At 31.3% G+C, this 27,844-nt stretch overlaps 1 protein-coding gene across 1 annotated transcript; it reads left to right on the top strand.

The window, feature by feature from the left end:
- The first annotated feature begins 130 nt into the window (after positions 1-130).
- On the top strand, positions 131-26,060 carry LOC110994050 (claspin). Its single transcript, XM_022260532.2, has 22 exons — positions 131-807; positions 942-1,085; positions 1,397-1,602; positions 1,848-2,461; positions 2,902-3,091; positions 3,199-3,773; positions 4,571-4,764; positions 5,638-6,205; positions 6,502-6,602; positions 6,791-6,981; positions 8,028-8,143; positions 8,554-8,672; positions 9,073-9,255; positions 9,616-9,771; positions 11,394-11,461; positions 13,539-13,545; positions 17,738-17,893; positions 18,231-18,373; positions 18,850-19,109; positions 20,300-20,451; positions 21,285-22,575; positions 23,779-26,060. The coding sequence occupies exons 1-21, from the start codon at positions 391-393 to the stop codon at positions 22,566-22,568; spliced, it is 5,844 nt and encodes a 1,947-aa protein (XP_022116224.2). The 5' UTR covers positions 131-390; the 3' UTR covers positions 22,569-22,575; positions 23,779-26,060.
- The last annotated feature ends 1,784 nt before the right edge of the window (positions 26,061-27,844 follow it).

Genomic DNA, 27,844 nt, shown 5'->3' with positions numbered 1-27,844 from the left:
TATAGTGGAAGTTGCATAAAACACTATACAAGTGAGTTGCAAATACAAATTATAATAATAGATAGATTATCAGAGTATTTTAATCTATGGTCATATAACACATTATATATAGTGTATTTATATTTCGCCTTAACTGACAGCAAATATCGCGCGAAAGACTTTTTGTTTTGTCTTGTACATTCCATTATTTCCAACCTAAACTTTTAGTAAATGATAATAAATATTTAACACAGAAATTTGTAAATAATAAATACTGTGTACGACAAAGACAGGTTTCAAAACTGAGGATTAATACTTAATGTTATCATCTATTAAAGCTGGTTAAGAATACGATGTAATTCTTACGTAGCCAATTTTCTAAATTGCTTACTATTAATATTACTTGCTGTGATGGATATTCTTAAAATAGTCACGTTGAATGAACAAATTCCTGATGTTACAAACGATGATGTTAAAGATAACCTCGCTATCATGTCGAGTAATGAAGAAGATGCTTTGAATTTCGTAAAGAAGCGTAAAAGATTCTTCCCTGAAGATTCTAACAAAAGTATTGATTTATTGCCTGCGCTCTCAAATGAACATAATAATGACGAATGCAAAGAACCTGTTACAATAATTCGTAAGTCTAGAATTAAAAACAATTATACGGACTCCGATAGTGATAAAGAAGACCAAAAAAAGAATATCGTAAAACGTGACGGTAAGAAAAAATTTAGAGAGAAATTCCATAAATTTAAAAATAGGAAATCACATTCAAAACCTTTGAATGGAAATGACTCTGGGGATGAATTATTACAATATAAAGAGGTATTTGTTAATTTATTTTAAGTTAATATTCTTAGGTTTAACTATAATAATAAGAATATTGTACTTTAACTTTTTATAATCACTAATTTGTATTATCTTTCATAACAAATTTCATAATAAACTAAATTTTACAGAATGCTGAAGAAACATCAGCAAACATTAATTTGTCAGTGTGTGATCCTGATGATTCTGACGATGAAGGAAATAGTATAACAGCCATAAAGAAACTGATTGGTTCTAAATCTAACTTACCACCTGTGAAATCAAAACCAATACGAGTAAGTAATAATTATACTATACATATTTAAATTAAAAATTATATTTTTCATAAAATAAGCAGGGGCTGATAAACCCTGTAAATAAAAATACCATAAAACTGGCATGCAAAAGAAGGTTTATAATAAATTACCTAAAATCTGCTCAAGAACCTGATAATTACTCAGACTTCAGCTACATTTAATCTGCATAAAAATGCTTGCATGCTTATATAATAATATTTATTAAAACACACTGTTTTGGGATCTTATTATAAATAATGCTTAAGTAATTGTATCTCAAGCTTAAATAACTTTTAATCTAATTGTTTTAGATGTCAGCAAAAGAAGCAATGGTAAACATGCAAAAAATTAAGAGTGAGTCCAATAGAATGTTAAGAGAAAAAGAGGTTTCTCTTCCATATCATCGACCCAAGGCATTATCTCTTAAAGATATTATGAATCGTAGAAAACCTGCAGTTTCGAGTGATGGAAAGAACTTACCTATTAAAATGAATGAGGAGCAATTAAAACATTATGCGTAAGACAGATTTTTTTTCTATTAGCTTATGAAGTACTCTCCACCTCTTGGCAGTACAGTATAATTGACTGACAGTGTTAGTATATAATTTATAAGATTTAATTTATTAATAACTAACTATTACAATTGCTAATTTAAATAGCATAATTGATAATGGCAGCAGTTATAAAGTGAAACAATTACTAAAATAATAGGGCAGGCCTACTTTATATAGGTATTTTATTTACCTTATTATACTTTTTCAGAATGATGTTGGAGGAGAGGCAAAAAGAAATGATGGAATTGTGTAAAAGTGAGTCAGACGAAGATAATGTAGAAACAGAAAATTCAAATGTTAATAAGTCAAGTCAAGCAAATGAAGAAGATGAATGTGGTCAAGTTAACACAGAGAATATAGCACAAGAGAATGATATGAGTTTTGACCAAATTTCTGATAAAACTATTATTAATGACAAAAGTGAAATGCAATGTGAGTCATCTCTGTCCTTATTAAATAAATTAGAAAAAAGTTGTGAACCAGATATACATGTTGATATAGTTGAACATATCTCAGAAAAAGGTACTCAAGAAAGAATAGCAGAAGATATTGCAACTGAAAAATCGAATTACTTTGTACATGCTGATGTCACTAGAAAAATATTAACAGATACTCCAGTAGATAAAGATAAACCTAAAGACATAGAGAACAGTCAGGTGATATCATTGAATTATGAATCGAAAAATTTTGATACAGAAATAACATGTACAAAAACCAATACTGCACAGGAAAAAGCTGGTGAACATTTAGATACATTCTCAGATAGTGACCTAAATTGTGATGATCTAGATACCCTTATTGAAAATGCTGAGATTGTCAAAGGTAATCATTTATGTATAGTACAAACAAGTATGTATTGAGGATCCTCCTATGGATATCATTTTATTTTATTTATTTAGAAACATAATTAAATGAAAACAAGGGCAACTTGCGGCCTTTTCGCTTTTCCAGTCAACCACTATTTTACATAGTCTGTTTAACACTTATGAAATTACTATTAATTTTTATTACAGTAAATTAAAAATTATATAATGTGGTATTGAATAGTACAGTCATAACCATATATGACGACATGGTTTTGAAAAACACACAAGTTATATTGATTAAAATCAGAGGTCCCGGCTGAATTCTGTTGTATTAGATACTTAATAACAACATCATTTAACTGTTACTACCAAATATGAGTTGTAGTAGTACAAAATACAGTGACAATATTTAGCTATAAAATATATTATAGAGTCATAATAATCTATATCTTTCAGATGATACCAAGGCAAAGAAAATAAATGTAATTCAACCCAAATTAACGGGTGGTCCAGGTATGGTTATAAGCTTAGATGACGATGATGACTCTACTGGAAAACCCACTGGCGTAGAACTTCTAAAAGAAAGGTTTACATATTTTGCTAAGCTTCAGAACCAAGAGGACATGGAGAAAGATAGAGAGAAAAAGTAAGTTCCTCAATGTAATTTTTTTTTTTTATATTAAAAAATTTGTTATATGTTAATTTTTATTAAAATAAACAGATTAATACAATGTTAATCTGTATATTTTACAGATATAAGCCAGGCACACAACATATTAAGTTAAGACAACAACTAGAAGAAGAAATTGCTGAGCAAAGGTCTCTGGAATGGGCTAAACGGCTTGAAGAGGAAAAACTATTAAAGTCAGAACAAAAAGAGATCTTAGGAGATGATTCCTTTGAGGATATTGACAAAATTGAGGCAAAACTCGAAGGACTTGAAGAAAAGGATACAGTTGAAGGTGAAATTGATGAGAGTGTTGACGGTGATATTGATGAGGGTGATGATGATGAAGATTTAGTTGAAGATGATGTTGATATGACCGATAATCCGACAAAGCGTAATCCAATGCTTGATGATGAAGCAGAAGAATCTGATGATGAAAAACAGGATGGTAACGAGGCCGATGAAGAAATTGAACCCAATGATGATGATCAAGATGATGAGGAAAGTGACAGTAGCAGTGAATCAGAAGATGAACTAGAACAACCGAAGGCTAAGAAAGGCCGGATCCTTAAGGCTTTTGAAGATTCTGATGAAGAAGATGTTGAAAATAAAGATGCAAATAAATTGCTCGTGGAGTACAATGACGATAAAATATCACAAGGTACTGTTCTAATTTAGAATACCTTTGAGGCAAACAATTAAATAGTGTTAACACTGCCCATGGACACCTTCACCGCCCATGGACTTGCATATGTTGCCGACCTTGAGTGCATTTCGGCGAAGCGGTGTTAAAAGTAATATCACTTTTATTAGTAAGGCGTCATTTGGTTTATTTAAAAAAATTATATATTAGTGGACTTGAACGACGTTGTCCAATACATTTTGAATACAAAAATATTTAATTAAACACATGTAGTCCAATTATAAATCTAAACAATTCTTATTATAAATGATATTTTTTTTATGCATTCAAGTAGACTTACTTGAATGCATAAAAAAAATATCATCAATATTATATACAATATATTTCAAATAATTTTTTCATACTATTATCAATTAAAGAAAACAGTTTTTCAATGGATTGAAGCTATGTATTATTATATGGTCACCGTCGGAAAATTTTAAAATTATACTAAATAATTATTAGTTTATAATAATACATGGCATCCATTAAAAAAGTGTTTTCTTTGAATGTGAAAAAGTTTTGTTAATAAAAGACAATGCTATACTATTATCACTTTATTATTGTCAAAATATAAAACCTAAAATCTCACCATGAAGATTCAACTAGAAATTATATCTTTAAGCGTCAAAGAGTAATATTTAACTAAATTTACATAGCTCGCCCATGAATATTGTTAATAAAAATATTACCGATGTAGTCGTAATTCCCGACGCGTTAAATAGTAGCAGCAAAATTAATTAAAAAAATATATATATTTAACTAAATATTTTCAGATGATGAACTGCAATTAGCCCAAACAAATAAGTCTTCAGAAGATTTATTCCCCAGTCAAGAGTGTGATGTGCTGATGTTAAGCAAAAATAATGAGGGAATGAGTACCGAAGAGTTGGGCACATTTTCTATACTCTCACACACTGATAAAGATAACGGCCCAATGCCAGTTATTTGTGAAACCCAGAATGATAATGTGAGTTAATTATTTTAAATAATTTCTGTAGATTAGGTTATTATCAATTAAGTGTCTTATGTATAAACCAAAGGTTCTAGTTAAGTTACAAGTAACAACAATGTATCCTAGAATTGTCTGCTTGCAAATATTATAATTCTGTGTGTTCTCATCTGGATATTTTTCACAATAGTATTTACTAGCGACCAGCCCCGGCTTCGCACGGGTGCAATGCTGATACTAAATACACTACAGAAAATCTGTGAACGTTGTATATAAAAATGTGGGTTATCCATAAGAGATAGACATATATGTTCCATTATAGACTTTTCTGTAGACCTTTTCAATGTGTACAATACTTAGTACATTATTTTGATAAAACTCGTAGGGTTTAGCCTGCGTTTGCAATGTAAGCGGAAATAATTTAATTATTTATGACATCACATTAGAAACCTCCAAAATAACAGTACTTCTCCACTATTTAATGGATGTTATTATACATATAAACCTTCCTACCTTGAATCACTCTATCTATTAAAAAAACCGCATCAAAATCCGTTTCAAAGATTTAAGCATACAAAGGGACATAGGGACAGAGAAAGCGACTTTGTTTTATAATATGTAGTGATGAATTTAAAAAAAATATTCGCGGTGATGACTTGCAACTTGTATAACTAATTTTTTTGTCATTATATCTATCTATCTACATATATATCATAGTGTTTCATAATTGTTTATTATTATTAATATTAATATTTAATCAATCTGTTTTCTGTTTCTGTACCTAAATGTAAAAAAAACATTCAGACAGAATGTGATACAAAAATACTCTGCTACAGTCCTTAAATAATACATTTATTGTGATTTTTTCTAATTCTTAAAAATAATTTTCAGGCAAGTTTGGATGATATAGTTGGTATGTGCTCTGGGAGTTTCTCACAGAGCATCATCGTTCCAACTCAGGAATCTCAACTTACACCATCTTTAGAATTCGCTGATGATGTTGTCGCACTTTGCACAGGAAAATTCTATGACAACCAATTTGTTTCTCAAATAAATCAAAAGGACTTGACATCGACAGAAACATTGGACACTGAAAGCTTAACAATTCCAAAAGAGATACTGCCGACTGCAAGTTTGGACACCGAAGGCATGCCAACTCCTTTACAGTCAGATTTAGGACATAATGAAGAGAATAATTCTAAGAAAGATATTGAAAATTGTACCAAAGACAATATAAAAAATATAGAAGAACAAAGTAATAGAGAAGAGACTCTCTTAAAATCAATTTTAGATGAATTAGATGAGCCAGAATTTGATAAACCTAAGAAGTATAAATTTTTCGCACCGAGTGAGATTAAGAAGAAATTAGTGATTGATTCGGATGATGAAATGGAACAAGAGAAAGAAGTTAAAAAGAAAAAGAAGAGACGAAAAGAGATTCGGGCTTTGCAAATATCAGGTATGTGTATTTTGGTTAAACACCATATGACAAGCTTCGTAAAAGTGAATTCGTGATAAGACGACAACGCACTTGCGAGTCAAAATTTTAAAGTTATCAACTCATTCATAAATAAATAATAGCTTTAATATGACAATTGACAGGCACACACAGGTAAGGTTACATTTCGTATTTATGCATAGACAATATGTGGGTATCTGTGAAAAAGTAAAGAAATATTACTGTTTACGTAATTACCAAATAAAAAATTCAACCTTTGAAACTTTTAAACCTTTTCAAATCCGATTTTTTTTTAGATGATGAGGAGGACGAAGAAGAAATATTAACCGACGAAGAAAATGAATCAGATGGCGATGTCGGTGAAAAGGTTTATGAATATGATTCAGAGGAGAATGAAGTAAGTTAAATTCTAAAGAATATCCAATTCAGATTTGAAAGAAAAATATTCAATCATAAATATTTGAGTGACAAATGAACTAAACAATTTAAAGACAAAAAAGGCTAAGAAGTATAACTCACTAACTTCTTCTAACGCGTGTATATAAGTCTCTCTCTTTTTTTAATCTTGTGTCTTATTATTTATAGGTAGAAGTAGTCCAGCCTAAGAAAAGGAAGATGGAGTTCTTTGAAAATGAAGCAGAATTGACATCAGAGGATGAATGGGCGGGGTCTGGTGATGAAGATGAAGCCGGTCTGGACCGGATGGAGAGGGAAGAGGGAGACGATGATGTCTTCCACCAAGGGAAGCTGCAGAGCGAGTTGGGACAGATACATATGTAAGATCAACAACAATATCTTTCTATGTCAATCAAACTTAAACATAGTTTTAATAGCTCTTTCAATTTGTCTGTATGAAGTTTTGATATACCTATATGACCACTCTCACAACGATATTGTGAGTTGAGATACAAATTAGGATATAAATTTAACTTTATTTCAATATATAAATCATAATACTATGCGAGGGGTTATTAGTGTGCAGTACCAGAGACAAATATCAATAAAAAAAATAACTTATGAGTGTGTTACTTTTAGAAAAGGATTTCTTGTATTATATATATTATTACAATATTCTCATAAAAAGATCATAACAATTAAGAAAAATAAATGAAAAAAATTACCAATTATTATAGGCAAAAAGTAGAACTATTGTCAATTCAAACGAACAATAAAAAAAAGTCCGTTAACCTATGTAATTCTAGACGAATACGACAATTCTGAATATCTAAGCAATTGTAACGACCTCTACAATCTACGTACTCTCGGCCTGATGACGACCCTAAATCGCCTTAACGAAGTTAATCCAACCGCTAAGGATAAAGAAGGGATGGTGACCCATATAGCCTTATCCGCTTCCCGCATCTCATGTCGGGAAGCGTCCATCCATCCTGCATAAGGCGATTGTCGGTGGCACCTTGGGGTTTTAGGGGGTATGCACAATAGCGAATCCCACATAACCCTTCTGCACCAAGCAGTCGCGCCGCGGAAGGGTATGAATGTATTTCCCCAAGTAAAAAAAAGGGATGGTGACCCATCCCTGCATGTACTATTTGTAAAAGCGTATGGCTCAGTCTGTGAAGGATACTTTCTGTGTCAAGTAACCCTCCCTCACCACAGTTGCGCCACGGTACAGCTAAGAATATATTAGCTTATATATTATATACAGCTTAGAATATAGAACTTCCCGACTTTAGCCACTAGGACTTTCGAACCATCAATCCCTTTTGTGCGGAGGAAGAACGAAGTATTTCTCCACAAATGTTTTTTTATTGGGAAGAAATGTTGCCAGCTTTAGCTTCTGTTATCAATAATATTATTACAGGAGAGAAGTATTAGATCAAGACAAAAGGGAAGTTCGTCTCATACAAGAGTTGTTACTTGAAGACGCGGATCTCGGTGATGGGCATAGACAAAGGAAATTTAAATGGAGGAATGTTGGTATGTAAAGTTTTTACTTTTTTTACTTAATATTAAAAGTCGACCTGATACACAGAGTATATATGTCCCAGTAAAGTTGTTAAATCAGAGAGTTAATTGAATCTATAGACAGTTAATTAAAGATTGATATTCTTTCTAGTCTCTAGCATTTTGACTTTACTACTTAACTGCAACATTTTATACCAAAGATGTAAGTAAATTAATGTCTTCACTTTTAATAAATTAGATGCATCAATATATTATTCTTATAAATTTAAAGAACTTCTTATATTTTTATAATCAATACTATTTTATAATTTATTGGGTTTTCAAATTTTTAAACTGTCCTTTATAATAATGTAAAATATTTGGTTAAGTATTTTTGTCGTATAGATATATTTTTTAATGTAATACTTTTCTATTATTTTCAGACGGTGAAGAAGAATCGGGTACGATAGCAGATGAGTGTGATACGCAAGAAGAAGAGTTTGAGTCAGAGGAGATGTGGCGAAAACAGAGACACGAAAGGGAGATGTTTTTGAAGAAAATGGTAACATATAAAATCCTGATCCAAAACAAAGTCTGAATTTCGGCTCGTAGGAGCATATATGATCTCTTGAGTGTCCCTACACTCCACTACACTGTTATGTTGAAAAATGATTATTTAAATAAAAAGTTCTAAGATATTGCCAAGGGCTAAACCTAAAAAACCCCTATACAAATGTGCCCATTTAGATGTAGTTTATTTTATTATAGTTTAAAACCTTAATATACTTTGCTAACCTTTTTATGTTAAAACAATTATTTAATTATTACTCTTATATGAAATTATTAAATAACTACATGTCGATTCACCTACTTTTCTAATAAAATAAATAATGAAAGACTTGTATGTAATAAATAGTTTGAACATTAGAATATATACAAAACCCGCCCAAATTTATTTACAGCAAGAAAATGGCGAAAATCTCGATACGAGTATAAATCGAACAACAATTATCAAAGCGAATCTGTCTTCGAGGACTATGTCTAACCTCATAGCAGAAAGCAAGCAAAGCCCGGTCGAAAAGGAGTGTATTGAGAAGAAAACTAAAGATATACCCAGTCCTAAGAAACCATTTTCCATGTTGAAGGTACTATCTATTTGTAGAAACTAGATATTTTAATTTTATACCCAATTAAAACTGAATTATTACAATTACAATATAATTGAAATTAATTTTAAAACTGCCATTAAATAATAGTTTTTCATAGTTAATTATTTACCCAGTTTCTTATATCTAACAAAATTATTATTTTTTTATTATACATAAAAATATAATTTACACATAATAAAGATTTTTATGTATAAAAATTGTGTAATTTAAAAAAAAAATCATAGATCCAAAGAAGAATGATAATTATTGTATATGTTTTTGTAAGAAATAAAATAAATATATTATTATTATATTATTATTATTATAGATTTAATAAAGTATTTAATGCAATTACAGCAAAGCTACCACGGGTCATTCTTAACTCGTGGTCGAGGAGCGCTCGCAAGACTCGCTGCTCTCGCGACACCTTTAGCCGTGGACGAGGAAACACCTAAAGTCCTCGCTTCGGCGCGAGGCAACTTTGTCTTTACTGCAAAGAATGATGAACCAAAGGTATAGAAAAAATAATAAATCAGTGGCGCTAAAACCTCTTTAGGTCCTGGCCTCAGATTTCTGAATCTGTTTCATGATCATTTTTAAATCTAATAGGCAAGTCAGCCTCCAGTGCCTGACACACGTCGTCGACTTTTTGAGTGTAAGACAGGTCGGTTTCGTCACGATGTTTTCCTTCACCGTTAGAGCAAATGAAGTTGTAGCCTCTGTTAAGTTTATGCGGAGAGAGAACGAACGCCGGTTATACAAATTAATTTAATTATTATTTACGTCATTTTATTTATTTACATATACTTTTTTCATATCAAGATTACTATCGAAAAAAAAGTAACGTTATTCTGGAAACCTGACAAAAGGCTAATAATAAAGACAATAAGGATAATAATCTAACACTGCTGATGCCTTAATTACCACAGCTCCCTCTCTGCACAGATTATAATTAGTTACACTGATCCCAGTATATGTTTACTTAAAACTAACTAATAAAGTATAATATGTTAATAAAAACAACTATAAATTGCTGTATCTATTGATACCTCAATTTTGATCTCTTTATTGATCTTATAAATGTTTTAGCTATCACTTAATAGTATATTTCATTACAAGTGCGGAAAGCCTGTCATTGCAACGAGTTCCGACGAATTGACGGTTGACAGTCGGGACAAGTTGCAATGACGGTACCGCACGTGTACTGAACGACTATTTTTAATACAGTTGCGAAAAAATTAAGCAATTTAATTAAACTATTTGCTTTTTTTCTATTCTCTCTACGGAATAAATTCGTTGCACGTAGATATGTAGCTACTTATATATTTCCGGTAAATTGTTCTCCGAAGCATTTTATGCAATTATACTGCGTTCGGGTGGTATTCATTCAAATAAAATATCGTCGAAATTACTCATTTTGTGCAACAAATAACTCAACTCGAAAGAACATTTTTGGAAAATGGCGCCAACCGCAAAGAATATGAGCAAAGCTTGTTTTTTCTTTTCTTCACCCATTCTGGGTAGGCAAAGGGAACTTGGCCGAGACAGCCAATTCTTCAGTAGACTATTTTTATTGAAAGAAAACCAAATCTAACTCATTGAGTCCAATCATTAAATCTGATATTTCAACAAATAGTAGCTTCTTTTTAAAATATTTGTATGAATCATAAAAACTTCTGTGATTTTTTTAGTAAAAACTTCATGGTTAGTTTTTTCTTTTTAATATTTTTTTTATTGATATGAAATATAATAAAACTAACCTAACTTATTGAATCCAATTATTAGTAAACTTTTTAAAAATACGTATTTGCATATATTATAAAATTCTTTTTAATATTTTTTTAATTAATTTGAAATGAAAAGAAACCTAATCGAACTTATTGAATGCAATTATTATAATATTTAGAAATCATAAATCATAAAAACTTCTATGAATCTTTTTAATAAAACCTTCGTGGTTGGTTTTTTTCTTTTTTATACACATTGTTTTGACAGTTGGCAAAGAAAACGCACGAGTGCGGGAATGGCAAAGAAAAAGCACGAGTGTGTAATAGCCCACTTTCCGAACGCTATACCTCCCTGCAATATGCCACTTTTTGAGCAACTGTATTAAAAAGGTAATTTTTTTTTCCCAGGTAAAAAAACGAAAAGCCGAAGCAACTGTAGGCACACCACAACTTATCAAGAAGATGAAGACTGAAGAATATAAGAAAACACTGTTTGAACAACTTCGTGACTAGAACTATTTGTAAACTTGTAAATATATATGACATGTAACAGATATTTTAATAAAACTGACTGTAAATATGCTTTTTGCTATATCAATCTCTCATATACACACCTACATTTTATATCCCATGATTAATAATAAACAATAAGGGTTTAAAAAAAATTGTGTAGCCAATGTATCTACAATCGTATGACAAAATCTAAGCCATGTAAAAATAATATAGTGTGCCGATATGCTTGAATACTTACATGATCCTTGGGATCTATTTGCTCCAGTTCAAAGAATTTGTATTAAAAACGAGTAGCAGAAAGTTACTTGCCACTTCTTGCCCGCTCTACGCCCTTGACTTGCGAACTGGTAGTAAATGTAAATTTACAATTAATTTATTTTTTTTGACGTACATAAGTGTACCTGTTTACCTATACGAAAAAAGATATTTTAAGTTTGTTATTAAATAATTAAAGAACATTATGAACTACATTGCTATAACAATTCATCAGAAGTGTATAAAATTTATAACGCAAATAAGTTAAAATAAAAATCAATTCTTAGCAAGGTAAATTCCAATTATTTAGCTTAATTCAAATTTGCTTAGAGATTTAACAACTGAAACTTTGTTAAATTAAAACTCGTTTACTATCTTTTAATTATTTATTTCAATTTATAAAACTGTCCTGACGTAACCCCTTTACAGCCTACATAATATTGTATGGGTTTCATGTAAAATAAATCTTAGATAGAAGGCAAATATTATACTTAGTAATTTATCATTTTTAGACTCTTTCTCTTTGCCTTTCCTGAAGTAGAAAAAGTTAAATCTACACGGAACCCAGTGTCGACCACCATCTAAACTGGAAAACAAATAAACTTATTTAGCAACGTTCATAAATTAATAAACATTACATTCTACAGTATTGTAATAAATGATTAATTTTTATCGTTAAACTCTGTTGAATTTCATAAATGTTTAAAATTTAATTTTAACTGGCAATTTTTGCAATTAAGTCTTCAAGTTGGCTAAACTGTAATAAGACGTATCCTTCCGTTTTTCATCTTTCTCTAACCTTTAATAAACAGATTCATCCTGCTCACTCGTGTAACCTGCACCCGCAGCCCGCGCGTCCTCTTGTCCTCAGTTTTCTCGTGTCTCGTTCAATCGATGCCCTTTTTCGTGGGGTTGTAGTGCGGTGTGGTAGAATTTCTAGTCTTTATAAAATCTTAAGAATTGCTAGAGTATACTTATATTAGCTTGAAATATGGCTAATGAACTAAAAGAAATAAATGATATCGTGAAAAAATGCAAAATTCTGCTTTTGGACATCGAAGGGACTACAACGTCGATCAGCTTTGTTAAGGTAGGTCTATTTAATTGGCCGGCCGGTGTTTTGTTTAACATGTGTTTTTCGTCGGTAAGAAACGCTTTTTACATTATGTTCGCAAAAATAATGATTAGGACTTTCTGGAGCAACTCATCACGATACCTATTAAGGTAGAATAGTGTGCAAAATGGGCGCGTTTATGGATTCGCAACATGGAGGACAACTTCAAAATGGTACCTCTAATATTTAATGTGGTTTTAATAAAAATTTAATTAAAGTAAGAATTACGATACTATTGAACTTGTTAAAGTGATTGAAATGGTATTTTTGTGTAACGACACGGCTTTTAGTTAACGTAAAGAGTTCCTGGATCGATGTATTTCATCAACGTCATGTTTTCTGCATAACAATGATATATATTAGTATATTATAATTTAAATCCAAACAAGTTTCAAAAATTTCGTTGTCTTGATTTGCCGGCAGGAACAGCTGTTCACACAGCTGGCAGGTAAAAAAATGTGGAACAGTTACATGAATAGGTGCCGTGGTTGTATAGGCTGTCCTTTTTTATCTCACGTCATATATAAAATCAAGACAGAGAAAAAAAAGGAAATCATGTTTCACGATCGCGCGTTGTTAACGAAGTGTTGTCGAGACGATCATTCCATGCGTTTTTTTGCAGACAACTTTTACTTTTCAATACAATGTTGATTTTTGATAACACACTGAACCAACAATGTCTATTTATAACTTCATCCATATTATGTCGTTTGTTATTTAGTGTTGTTTATCTAATTAATTAGTTTTTTTTTACTTTATAAACAAGGTCTAAAACTATAAACCGTTTATGATGATGTCGTTTACAACAACATACCGGTTATATCCAAAATCAAAGGTCACGGCTGAATTCTATTGAATTAGGTACTTAATAACAACGACATCGGTTTTTACGACCAAATATGTGCAGTCCCTTCAACGTAGTTATAACAAATTTTGTTATAACGACGAACTGTATTATACAATTCACTCTGTATAGATAAAAAAAATGTTAAAAGCCTTATTTCATAATATAAATATATTTATAAGAACAAAAAACATAATATGGTGTAATCTTTAACTAGATTTATTCAAGGTCTGTTAAAATATCAACCTGCAGCCAGAAATACTCTCTCCCAATATGATAAGTTTAAAAAAACTTGCGTTTAAAAGTTCTTGCCATTCCATTCATTTTTAAATATACACTATTAAAGATAAAAATGCTATATTCTGGTTTTGAAATTTTAACTGATTTCAATTAATACCTAAGAGAGGTTCTATTAACTTAACATATTGCTTTAAAATATTTGATTCCATGAGAGTAGGTTGAATAATTATCCATGGCTATTGCTATTCTTATACCTCATTGCTATAGGTGGGTTTACTTTTAAGTAATATCGTATTATTCTTTAATTAAATAAATAAATAGTCAAGAAAATACTACATACAATACACCAAAGTATTATCTACATTGCTGGTGCAATGAGCTGAATGGAGTGAGCGATGGCCCCCGAGACAATATTATGAAAAATATAATTTATTGAATAATAATTGACAAGAACAATAAATAATAATTTTTAATTCTGAATAAACTTTGAATATGGCTTTGTCTTTTGAATTTCAAGTCAGTTAAAAAGTATCATTTTACTCCTGAATGATAATTTATATATTAAATCATTTTTTATGTTGCTAGCAATAACCTACTACCAGGTTTTTTTGGCCGTAAATTACAATTTCTCTCTACAGCTAAGACAAGTAATTTTGAGACTGATCTGTTAGTGGTGATTCCGTGGCATAATTATTGTATGATAACAATTCTTTTATTTCTTACACAGTTTCTTAGTAAATGTATACTGAAGTTCTTTTTCTCTTTTATATTTAAACATTTTTTAGCTAGGCACCAGGCATTTTTTAACTAACCAAATTAACTAGGCACAGACACAAAAGCATCACAAAGGGGTATAATCTTGGTGCCTGAAGAGCCACACTACAATACATATTCAGTTATTTCAAATGTAAATGTTTAGAAAAATAATATTAATAAAATAAATACATTAATAATTGGAGTCTCTATATTCTATAATAATCGCACAATAGTCAAAAACTTAAATTGTTACTAAATCAAGTCCAAAACATAGAAGTTTACACATACAGTCAACAAATATATATGTTTACATATTAATATATGTTTGAGGAAATTGTTCTTATATTAGTGACAGTATCACATGGTCTCTGGTGTCTTTTTCAAAAGATCATCGAATCAAATTTCAAATGGGTTGGTGTGTAAATAACGTAATTATATCACGAAAAGTATGCGATTTTCGTAGAGTACTCTGAGGACCAATATAATATAATAATACATAACTAATTCTTTATTAATGAAATCTAGAGACCAAACTTCTTTAATGGCAAATGCTAGAAAGTGTTGTAAATCATTCTTAAATGCACAAATTATATTAGAGTATGTAACAATGGTGTTTTTGTAAATTGTCTCAGTTAAGTTTCTTGCTTGTACTTATCATGCAAAAAAAAATTGTCCAAATAATCTTATTGTCCAATAAATCTTCTACTTTCATTTATAAATAGCAGGCAGAAATATACATATTATATAGTCATTAATGAGAAGTTTTAGTAGTGAAGTGAACTTCAAATGGTAAATTAACATGCAGTATTCAGTGCATTGTGATCTACACGGGCTAGTCTAGCAGCCTAGCCGGTTTGGGTAGCGACTTCGTAAGTTCGTTAACCCACCCCACTATCGTGTATGCAGTTTCACTAGGCTATATATCTGGTTTAACACGGTGATTTTACATATAGGAAAGCATCGCCGAGAAGCAATGCATTAAGTATAGTCTTGTACTAATAATTAAATTGTAATTAAAAAATATTAAAAGTTATTCTGACGATCAGCAAAAGAGTTTAACCCTCCTCAGAATTTAACGTCTTTAGAAGTTTCAGCTAATAATTTGTACACCGTTTTTGTAACTTTTTTATAAAACTAGTTTATTATTACTTTAGGTTATAAAAAAATTATGTCAAGAGTGCCTTCGCGCGTACCATATCGACTAATAGACGAATTGGAGTACAGAGTTTATTATTTAAATACAATTTATGTATGGTGAGATTTAAGCGAAAGAATGTATACGAATGGTTAGATGATGCGTTATAAATAAGCAAAATCAAACATTATTTATTAGAAATTATGATAAGTTAATGCTTAAAAACCATTTTTCACTTCTTACTTCGTATAATATTTGTGTACTATTTTATATTGAAGTCCGAAATCAGGAACTGGATTTAGAGTCGTTTTATTCCTGAATTATTTAAGAAGTAATGATAAGCATTTCAATCCTGGTCTCACAAAAACATGTTTAGGGTTTACCTGAACAAAGTCAAATGTGAAATACTTACTTTCGCATTGTATACATCACATCCATCTGCAGATGCCTTGTTTAACTAATCGAGGTGGTTTTAGTGGTTATTGCTTGCCAGGCAAGCTGATTAGCAGAGAGCATGAAGTGGCTTCAGCCCATCATATCCCTGTCTTTTTTGCAGTACAGTTTGTTATTTTATTCGACTGCTAAAAGATATACTTATATTAATACATTAAGGGCATAGATAGTCAATTACTATAAAAAACGGTTATGACATCACTAGTAAATTAGTATTCAGTAAAAAAAGTTATTATATTAAATAAATTCTTTGTGGATAGAAATAAAAAAGACATTCATATTACATATATGAAATTAGGCCTCATAAAGCCAACAATTGCGACTCTGAAGGTCGTAACCTACTTTTATTAAGTGGTTAAAAGGTTTGGTAGTTTAATTAAGGAGGTTTTGGTGGGCTAATGTTCACCTAGTTCTCGGAAGTATACGCCTATATTCTATGTTTACGCCTTTAGAAATGAATATCTTTAATTACTCATTTCGAATTACAATGTAGAATTTCGAGTTAATTTATGATTTTTCTGATAAGATGATACCAATTAGGGACAGAATCTTACGAAACTAATAATGAGCTACAATTTTTAGGGTTATCGTTATCGCTTATGCTATGATTATTTATACTTGGCCAGCCAAATAGGAATCATATGTATAAAAATAATATTTGCCCTTTTGAGGAGTATTTCAAATGGTCAGTGTTTTTGTAGAATCTGATCAGTAATAATAATACAAATAATTTGAATGTACTACATTTCGGAACGTAATATTTATACCAAGCTAATCTACTTCGATCGTTTGAGCGAATTTTCTTCTTGTTTCTCTCTCTTCTCTCATCTGTTATAAGAGATACGGCCATCCTATTTTACTGACGTAACAAAACTCCATTAAATAACTATGTAGACCCTCAAATAAATAGCTTATAGTTTTGTTACTATTAAGCCGGGGAGGTCCATAGTGTTGACAATCTACTTGTGGTCATGGATTTCCCGTTCTCCCATATGAAAAAATGCAATTACACGATAACTTATGCATGTGTTTGTAAAAACTAAGGTATCTAAATATTGTACTTTACAATTTAAAACTCAAAAAATAAATTTACTTGTGTATAATAGTAAAATTATACAGCTGATTTGAGCTATTATGTTATAATTATTGTTATTAGATTTTCTGCCTATAAAGTATCGTATTTTTAATCTTGATTCAAAAACTTATATTTCTATGCTAATATTATAAAGATGTGAGGTTTTCTGGGGGGGATTATCTGGATTTATAGTATCTATGAATTTTTATTTACCAATAACTACCTTGGTTAACGAAAGCTGTTTTTGAATATAAATTTTCAATGTTAAAGTATTATGTGGCGAGTCGAAGTGAATTGCTATTTTTAGATAAAGATGGATGGTATGTTTATTGAAAGATATTATTTATATAATTTACTATGTCTTTAGGACAAGTTGTTTCCGTATGCGGAAGAGAACGTGAAGACATTCTTGGACAGTCAGTGGGAGAATGAGGATGTAAAGAAGGCTGTGATTGCGCTGAAGGAGCTAGCACTCGAGGATAAAGAGAAAAGTGTAGACGGGGTTGTTTCAATACCCGGAGAGGTAATTATTTCCACTATACAATACAATAGAAATAATCCAGTAGTGATTTAGCATTGTTAGTATTAGTGAAAAGTGATGCCACCAAAGTTTTTTTTCTTTTATCATGTCCTGCTAAGCATTACAAAAATGTTTTTTAAATATGCAGTTTTTAAGGATACTTCTGTAATTCAGCTGAAATTGTGTGACACAGATTAATGTTTCTATTGGTATATTTCGTTTTCGGACATTATTCTTCATTTTATTTAAAGATGTTGTTTGATGTCTATTGTGGAGGTGAGGTTCAGGTACAGAATCTAATATGGAATCATATAAGTTAAACTGTTCCATATTTTTTCAGGATGCATCAAAAGAAGACCAGATTGAAGGTCTTGTCAACAATGTGAAGTGGCAGATGTCTTCTGACCGCAAAGTTGGTGCTCTTAAACAGCTTCAAGGATTGATTTGGAAGCAAGGCTATGATAAAGGAGATATTAAGGGCCAGTAAGTAATTATTATATTAGCCAAGAACAGTGTGGGTTAGTTTATGACTGCAGAAGCTCATAATGTAAAATGTCTGGGCAAATTTGTATTATCATATTGTATATGTCGTATTATAAATAAAGAACCCAATCAGAAGAATTGGTGTTAGAGGTGTTATTATGTTTATTAGAAATCATGTGTGTCTTTTGAAACAACAAAGCATTGCATACAACCTCTAGGTCTTGCTCCCCGATTTATGTAACTTTGTCGTGAACATTTTTTGAATCCTTGTAAGCAAGTAGATGTTCAGCCGTCTGTGCCGGACAAATCATAATTAGGTCTAAGGCATGCGTTCTTCAAAGTATTTTCACCGCAAAATCGTGTTGTTTGCGGACATAGAAAGGCCATTGACCAGTCAAGATTCGCATGTTTATTTGAAGATATTGTTTGTAAATATTTCTTAATACAGTAAATAAGGTTAAAACTTAATTTTACAGCGTTTACGACGACGTTCTCCCAGGATTGGAACAGTGGCGAGCTGTTGACGGTCAGAAGGTCTACATCTACTCTTCTGGATCTGTTCAAGCTCAAAAATTATTGTTTGGACAATCCCTGGCTGGAGACCTGCTTAAGTTTATTGATGGCCACTTCGATACAACAGTTGGTGCTAAGCAGGAGGCAGCGAGTTATAAGGCCATAGTGGAGAAAATAGGTTGCAGTGCTGAAGAAGTGCTGTTTTTAACTGATGTGGTTAAAGGTAATTGACAATATTTTCATACATTTGATTAATAATAGGATTTAAAAACATCTTTCTGTCTAGTTTGTTGATAAAATTTCCAAATAGACAATTAATATAATAGATAATCAACCTGAGACATTGTGTTGCCAAAAATGAACCTAAAGGCTTTTAACTTTTTCGAAAGTTTTTGTATATGCGTTATTTCATTAAAAATATTCATTGCATATAAAATAATAAATGAAAAAAAAAGACAATACTTTGTGCAAATAAAACTATTTTCAGTATTGAAATTATTTTTTATCGCAATAAAATATGTGTATATTCAAGAATAATAATTAACATAAAAAAACTTGATATTTGTTTTCACACTTGTGCGACGTGACCTTCGTTTTGACTGTAATTATGAATGTTGAATTGTAAGTCTATGCTTACAGAAGTGAATTTGACATTTGTTAAGTTCTATAATGACAATTAAATACTCGAAAATGGTTTTTAAAATCTAACTAGCCCATTTACTTATTTATGCCTGACTATCTTGATGCATCTAAGTGATAAGTCTAGAAATTTAACTCATTCTTGTGGGCGTTGGGCCTCTCGTAAGCTGTAGAACTTTTTTACGAACTCGGTATATTAACAGTACCAAATTGATATATCCTTGAAGCAGTTATGACTGTAATAAAGCTCCCAAATTATTCAAAACATTCAAGAAACTAACCGATATATGCCGAAGGATCCAACACGGTTGTGGATTATTAAACTATTTAATCACCTTCCTACAAGTTATAGATCACTGATGTGCAATTCTTTTAAGGGGAAGATGATTAAATTTAGGCATAAATATATTTATTAATAATAATAATAATTAGGCATAAATAAGGCAAGGTGCTTTTATATCGTGGTCGAGTATCTAGATTATCAACATGACAATAATTCTTAATAACTTAACTTACCTGTTATTATGACATTATGTTAATGTTTGTATTATATGTATATGAAATAATATAAATAGGCATGCATATTAACATTTGCATACCTATTTATATGTGGCGGATTTTTATAATTATTATATCTAATTGTACCACTATCCATAGCAAATAAACGATTTCATTTCAAAACATATATCTGCCTCTGTTTCAAATTGTCTTATTATTTAAGTCTGTCTTTCAATCTCAAATAAATGGACTAAATATATATTTTTTCAATTACAGAAGCGGAAGCCGCCAAATCTGCTGGTCTATACACAGCTCTAGTCACAAGAGAAGGCAATGCACCGCTCACAGATGAAGACAAAAACACATACCCTGTGATTCAGTCGTTTGGGCAACTTACAGTCTCAAACAAACGAAAGACCGACCCTCAGGTGCCATATTAGATTTGCATGCTTTGTAGTAGGTGAGGTTAGTATAGTAGATCTTGGTTGGAATGTGGTTTTACAGAAGAGATAATTAAGAATGAAAGGGGTATCAACCGTAGCGACACTGGTTTAATACTGGCAAGTCCCTTACAATCTTATTTATCATTTTTATATGATGTTAATGCTATTTTTAATAATTCAGATTGAAATCGTAGCGTTCCAGCGTATATTTGTATTATATTGAACACTGCTTTGCCATCCTATAACTAACTCGATTAATGAGTGAGGTATATTGATTAGAAGTTGTATGCTACCAGTAACATAAGCACAGCCTTTGTTCTTGATAACTATTAACTAATCGAAAGATCTTTTAATTTTTGTCGCTTGCTATTTTACTTGACGGTACGTTATCATACGTGCTTAGCCTGTAAACAAATCTTATTTCCTTAAAATTTATTCACTTTCGAGTGTATACAAATTCGTGTTTCAAAGTCATATTTATGTATGTTTCTGCGTTTGTATGAAAAACTGGTGCTATATGTATATTTTTGTATGGTGATGGTCAAAGGCAATTGATAAACCTTTTTTTTTATTATAACATTAGTAATGTGAGTATTTGATCGGTTTTTGTTGTTTTCTTTTAATAAAATTATGTTTAAAAAAGCTATCTATTATTTATTTACCTCGAAGTTTTTTTCATATTGCTGAAAAAAATTCGATAAGGCTGCCTTAATGATGATCGGTAAAAATAATTGTAAGCTTCTACAATTGCCTAATAATACTGTTTAGTTTTAGGTATTTTCATTCTCCTGTTTAATCCATTGTTCCGTCCATTGCAGGACGAACAACCCGCCAAAGTTCTAAAGACTGATATAAATGATGACGTAAAGACTGCTACTGAATCCGCCGAAGTAAAAGTGGTGTCACCTACTGAAAAAGTAGCAGAAGAAAAAATGGAAGTGGATGATGCCACTGCTGAAGCGAAGGTCGAGACAATTATTGAAGAAATAACCGATGCTAAGGATACCGATGTTCCAGTTTGTGATATAAAACCAATTGTTACTGAAGTCGACGATGGCCATGAAAAAGAAGAAAAGATGGAAACTGAAATAAATGGCAGTGTTGCTGCTGAAAAATCTGCTGAAAAGTTGGAGGCTAAAGAAACATCTGACGAAATAACTCCCAAAAAGGCTAATGAATTGTCTAAAGACCAGTTGGTTAAAGAAGACAGTCCTGTCGCGGAGGAGACCCCTCCTGCTGTAATTACAGAAATAGAAGAAATTACAAACGAGAAGGAATCACTTGCTGACGCTGCTGAAATAATTGAAGGCCTGGAACCAGTTGTTGAAGAACCAGAAACGGCAGCTGAAATAGACAACTTACAAAATGTAGGTGAGGAATTGGAAAAAGAATGTGACGAGATATTATTTAAAATGAAGAATGTCGCAAATTTAGAAAACATGAAGCCTTTATTAAAACCTATTATTGAAGAATCCATGGAAGTGGAAAATCATGTACCCAGTGAAGGCGAAAAAGTTTCGGACACCAAAGTGGAATCAAAAAATGATAGTCTGCCAGCTGAATCTGAAAGCAAAGAAAAGAAGGATGTTGAGGAAAAAGTCGATGAAAGGAAAGAAACTAAAGTACTAGAAGCAAGTGAAGACAAGAGTATTTCAAATGAGCCTATTGCTGAAAAGTCTAAGGAAACAAATGGAATTGATAAAATTGAAGTTCCCGCTGACGAAACTGAAGTTAAAAAGGAAAATGATGCAAAACCTGCGGAAGACGTAACAGAAACGAAAGCTGAAAAAGAAATTTTGCCGAAAAACACAAAAGAGACACAAGCTGAACCAGAAAAATCAGAATCAAATGACACAAAGGAAACGAAGAATGAAAATGAAGTTCAATTAAATGGTGATGCGACAAATGGAACTGAAATTAGCCAAAACGGTGTCGAAAAAGTAGAAGAAAGACTTTCTGCAGAAAATGGAAAAGAAATGAATGGGTCAAATGGCACTAACGAAACAGAAGAAGAAATTAAGTCTGTTTCGGAGATCAAAGTGAAATCCCTCTCAAAGGAAGAACCACTTCCAGACCCCATAGAGCAAGCGACAGAGGCATAAAATACTTGTGAGCATTTATTTTATTTTTAGTATTCTTAGTTCTATTAACAATTACACAAAACTTGCTAGCCAAATACATTTAAATACACATATAAAACAATTTAGGTTATTCTATTACATTATGTACATATCTTTTTATATTTATGTATATTGATATATATAATATATGGTTGGAAGTAGATAATTCATTCTGAATAATTAAACAAAATTCTGCATATTTTTTAAAGGTCAAAACAGCTACGCTGATTCAAAATTCAAGTAAATGTCCTTCTAATGTCATAGTAGAAATTTATATATAATATATATAAATATTTTAAAACTGCAATTTTAACGAAATCAATAAAATCCTTATTCACTTTCGCTTAGGCTTTTGCGGGTTTAACAATATGTGCTATTAGTAAAGATGAATAAAAAACACGCCTACTGCAACATGTGTAGACTAAACTAAAATCTTATCTCAAACCCTTGGTCCGTACGCCTACATCATGGCCACTACACTACATTGTTTTATTTTCTATTTCTTCAATTCTTATGAGTGATATACAAAATAATGTGGTATTTTACAATTAACAAAAATCTATATAATATGTGCTGGGGTGTCAATCACGTAATATAGAAATATGATGACGTTGTCCCGTGTCCACACATTTGGAAGTAGAGATATTGACTGAGAGAGCTATTGATAATCGAATAAGCTATCATTTTTATGAACACCTTTGATAGATATTTATTTAGTTCTCACAGTCCTATTATATAATATAAGTCTGTGAGATAATAATAATATAAAAAAACGAGTGGAGCACGACGTACAGACTCGAGCGTATATGGCAAGATAACGTTGCGGTATTAAACACTAATAAATAGTCTACCCAAGCAGATAATAAACAGCCTAACACTAACCAACATAAACTCTAAATTAAAAAACTACTTTTATATGCATTTGTTGCGCTCCTAAACAAGACTGCTACGGTTACATTAATGTATGGTACATTACAGGCCTCAGCCCGAAAGAGTCAAAATTTTTAATTGAAGAGCTAACTTCAATTCTCCCATAACTCAACATAACTGTTAAATTTAGTTGGATAGGAGAATTCACACTTAATATAAATGCATGTAAAAATGTGAAAAAACAAAGTCTAGGTCTTAAAATCGATATCTAGTCACAAACACATATCCTTTAAAAAATCTAAAACTATCGATATTATTTCAGATTGTAAAAGGTGGCGCTGTGTATGGTGGGGCTCAAGACTGAGGCTATTGACATCACACTAGTTCATACATTATTTCTAATATTTCTCTTTGAAGAAGATACACTTTACGGGATTAAAACGCGTTTAAATGTTATCCTCATAAAAGTAAATGAGTTTAATTGCACTCACTCTTAAGTACTCTTTCGTCTCTTTTTGTCAAATTGAATTTACGATGCGACGAAAAGAGACGAGTACTTTAAAACGGTGCAATGTGACCAAGTTTTAATAAATAAGGGGTATTACTTAACAATTTAAAAAGTTCAGACTGTCACAAATAATACATGCTACAAGCCATATGACATAAGATCAGTACAGTGTTTTTAAAATTTAACGCGTTTTAATCCCGTAAAATAACTCATTTTACGTTTATCCTAGTGGATGAAGTGATACTTGCAATAATACAACACTTGTTTAAATTACCTAAACTGATGGACTTAAGTCCTATTTCCTTCACTTCCAATATTTAAACAGGTCCTAAATTGTTAGGTTTTAAACTAGTTAAAGTGACGAGCCTCTTTGTAAATACGATTGAAAACAAATTGTCTATGCTTTTGTGTCTTTTATATCTGTCGGGAGTTTTATAAGTACATTTTAGTGAGTAAGCATAGATGTGTTGTTTTCGATTGGTTTTCTCATTTTTACGTCATATTCATAATTTTAAGATAGGCTAAGGACAGGTTAAATTAGGCGTTTTGTTTAGAAAAATAGCGTTTACGCACAGTATTCAAGGCGTTAAGCCGTTAGAATCTCGAAAATCCTATAGTATTATCTACGTATTAGTGTTTAGCATTACCAGTGGCACGCTAATGTGGTCTCTTTGACATGCAAACAAAATGGCCGTTTCAGCGTACCGCTGGTAGGAAATGTTGCCAATACAAAAAATCCTAATGCCGCGTAATGTATGAATAATGAGACTAATTTTATTAAGACTGCTGTCCTTCAGTTACCAGTGTACACACTGATCGATAAGGTTTAATTCTAAGTATTGTGGATCTTTTGTGTAAGTCATAGACCACAAACATTAATTTACATACGGCTGGACTATTGATTAAAATGTCCGATTTCATTATGACAGATGAACTAATTACTGTCATTAGTATTTTTTTACTGGGTTTAAATGCGAGTAAGATCAATTTAAATAAGTTGAGGCCGGCAACGCACTCGCGAGCCCTCTGGCATTGAAAGGGGCAATGGGCGGCGGTATCACCTAATATCAGGTGAGACTCCTGCCCGTTTGCCCTCGTTCTATAAAAAAAAAGTCCAGATTGTAAATTGATATTTGTGGTCCATTGTCCGATATTCATCACACTGCCAAATCACTTGCCCTCACATTTGACGTCAGTTTACAATTTTTGTTGTGATATTGAAAATAAGACTGTATATTAGTCATGACTGGGCTGTGTTGTTTTGAATGGATGACTGATATAGTGCCATAAACTTTTGACCAAAATTAATTTGGGACAGTTAAGTTTACAGCACTATACTATGTAGGTAAGATAATTTTGATACTCAAGTATCTAGGGTTTCTCAATATTCCTGATATGAAATTGATAATTTAGCTATAAAAGGTTTTTACTCCTTGTTAGGAAACCCTTAACTCATATCGCATCACGAAGCTAATTAAGGTATTTGTATATATGGTTTATATGGCTTTTGGGATTGTTATATGAATTCAGCCCTAAAATGAAGTTTTTCCAACGCAAAAGGCGTCAGCGCATCAGCCGACCCTCGCAAGTCGGCGATTAATAGTTGGAATGTTTTTGAAGACACAAACGGTTATACAATCTATAAGGGGCTGACTTATTCTAGTTGAACAGGATTTAGTACTGTACGCGTCTGAGAGTAGACTGGACAAATACTAGTCAAATATCGAAGTGGGAGCCATTCTTTGTATTATTTTTATACCATATATATTAAGTTCTAAATTGTTCCTGTTTAGTTGTAAGGTAACGGACCGTTATTGTTAAACTGACATCAAGTGTTAGACAGTTCCTTTCTTAGACTGATTTATTCCTATCACAATAAAACAATTTTCTTTTTACTATTAATGAAGACTTAATTACAATTATTTCTTGACCGCTTATTTTTTTGTAAGTGAGACAATATGTGCTTTTGTTTTTTTTTGATATTTTTTGACATTAGATGCTTACATAACTTTAGTTATTTGATAATACTTCCCTTTGTGTATAAATAAACGTGATTTTTAATTACTGAGATAATATAATGGATGTAGAATTTCTCATTCGTTTTTTATTTATCCCTTTAGAGAATAGTGACAGCAAAAATTGCTGTATATATATATTCATGTTTTATAAATGAGTTCGGGGTGGATCAATTTAAACATTTACTTATGTAGTCTAGTAACGCCATCTAGCTTTAAATAATATAACAAAATTAGTTGTTGGGTACAGATTTAAAAATCACCCACAGATATCTTACTATTTATATCAGCAGTTATTAATACTAGAGTTATCACGATAATGACAATAACAAAAAAATACAGATAAGCATAAAGTTGTGAAATCCGCGTTCATTTTCCTCCAATAATGAATATAGTCCGGACGTGGGCTGACGTCATGAATTCCTGCGCTCTGTTGCTTGTGAATCACCACGATGTGTCACCGCTCGCTTCGACCGTGGTCTTTACGATCAACTTATATTGAAGATAATAAGTTCTCAGAATACTGCTTATGCGCAGTTTGAAACTGAGGTACCTAATTTAAGATTTATATTTTCTAATGAAAAAAGGGGTTTTATTGTAATAAGGTATCTATATATAACATATATTATAGAAATCAATTAATAAGTCCCGTAAGTATTTTTAATCTTAGTAGGTACTACATTAAACGTGCAGGTCACTGTTAAACGCGACCTGATCCAGAGTAAAATTAAGTCCAGAAACTTAAAAGGTGCAAAATGCAGAATATTAGCTATTAACTCAAGTGATTTTTCTTTATAACAGTAATTTCGTTTCTACTCCTATACACAATAAATGTAATATACCTACTGATAAATTAAAGATTGCAATGTGAACTTACATTATAGGCGCCGTATTTTATGACTAAGGCCTGACCGTCATAGGTTTTTACTGTTTATATACTTAATATGAGTATTAAAGTAAAACTTTCTGCCACCAACTTATAGTAAATGATAGTTCTAAATTTAAATATATTTTTAAGCCTAGTCCTAAGTTAAGTAGGACCTCTTTTTTTTATTTGTAAAACACTGTCTCTCATTTACGCGAGTAACGTTTTAATAAAACTTACTTTACACTGTTTACAATAAGTACATTGCATCGTTTTAAAATTCTTGCTTTAAAGCAGATTTTTGTAATTATTTGGGATCCCGTCGGTAAGTTAGTATATACGTATGTATGAAGTTAACGGTGTAATAGCTAACTCTTGGGCCGAGGTTTTATAATTATCGATATATTAATTTGAAGCGTTTTATATTTTCAGGAATTTTGAAATCTTTTTACATCGTTGTAGTACGAATGAAAAGAGAAACCGAATATGCAAAGGGATATTGGGTATAAAACTAAGTTTTGTTAACTGAATGTGTATGAAGTGTAAATGGTCCGGGCTGGCTTTGTTCCCAGTTCCCACGTTGTTTTCATCGCAGTGTTTTTGGCAATGTCCTGCCTGCGTTATGAAATATCAACTCGAATGTTGAACACAAAAAGAAACATTCTGTTGATTCGTTTTCATTTAAGAGTTTGTTTGTGTTCCAATATGCGTTTGCCGAGAAATTTCGTCGTTTTATATATAACATCAATTATTAAGACAAGAGAAATCAAATAATTTATTTGTTTAATTGATAATTGTTGAATAGGCAAGTTCAGAGCTCTTTGCCGATGAGAGCTTTATTTTATACAAGTAAGCAATGATTCCGTACATAGCAAGAAAATCTATTGATTGACATCCAGGGTATCAACGCACATCTCCAGAGTTTAAAACTCCATAAATCAGATAGGTCTAGAAACAAAAATAATAAAAATCTATGTAACCTGTAATCCTATATTTTTAT

Source organism: Pieris rapae, chromosome 11 (assembly GCF_905147795.1).
Source record: "Pieris rapae chromosome 11, ilPieRapa1.1, whole genome shotgun sequence".
Taxonomy (NCBI): domain Eukaryota; kingdom Metazoa; phylum Arthropoda; class Insecta; order Lepidoptera; family Pieridae; genus Pieris; species Pieris rapae.
This window is presented reverse-complemented; position numbering and strand designations above follow the sequence as displayed.

Excerpts from the sequence above, each read along its gene's own strand:
- LOC110994050 (XM_022260532.2), top strand. The coding sequence starts at position 391 with ATGGATATTCTTAAAATAGTCACGTTGAATGAACAAATTCCTGATGTT. Across the intron at positions 3,774-4,570 it reads TGACGATAAAATATCACAAG|ATGATGAACTGCAATTAGCC; the intron begins GTACTGTTCTAA and ends AAATATTTTCAG. Across the intron at positions 18,374-18,849 it reads AAAGGAGATATTAAGGGCCA|CGTTTACGACGACGTTCTCC; the intron begins GTAAGTAATTAT and ends TTAATTTTACAG.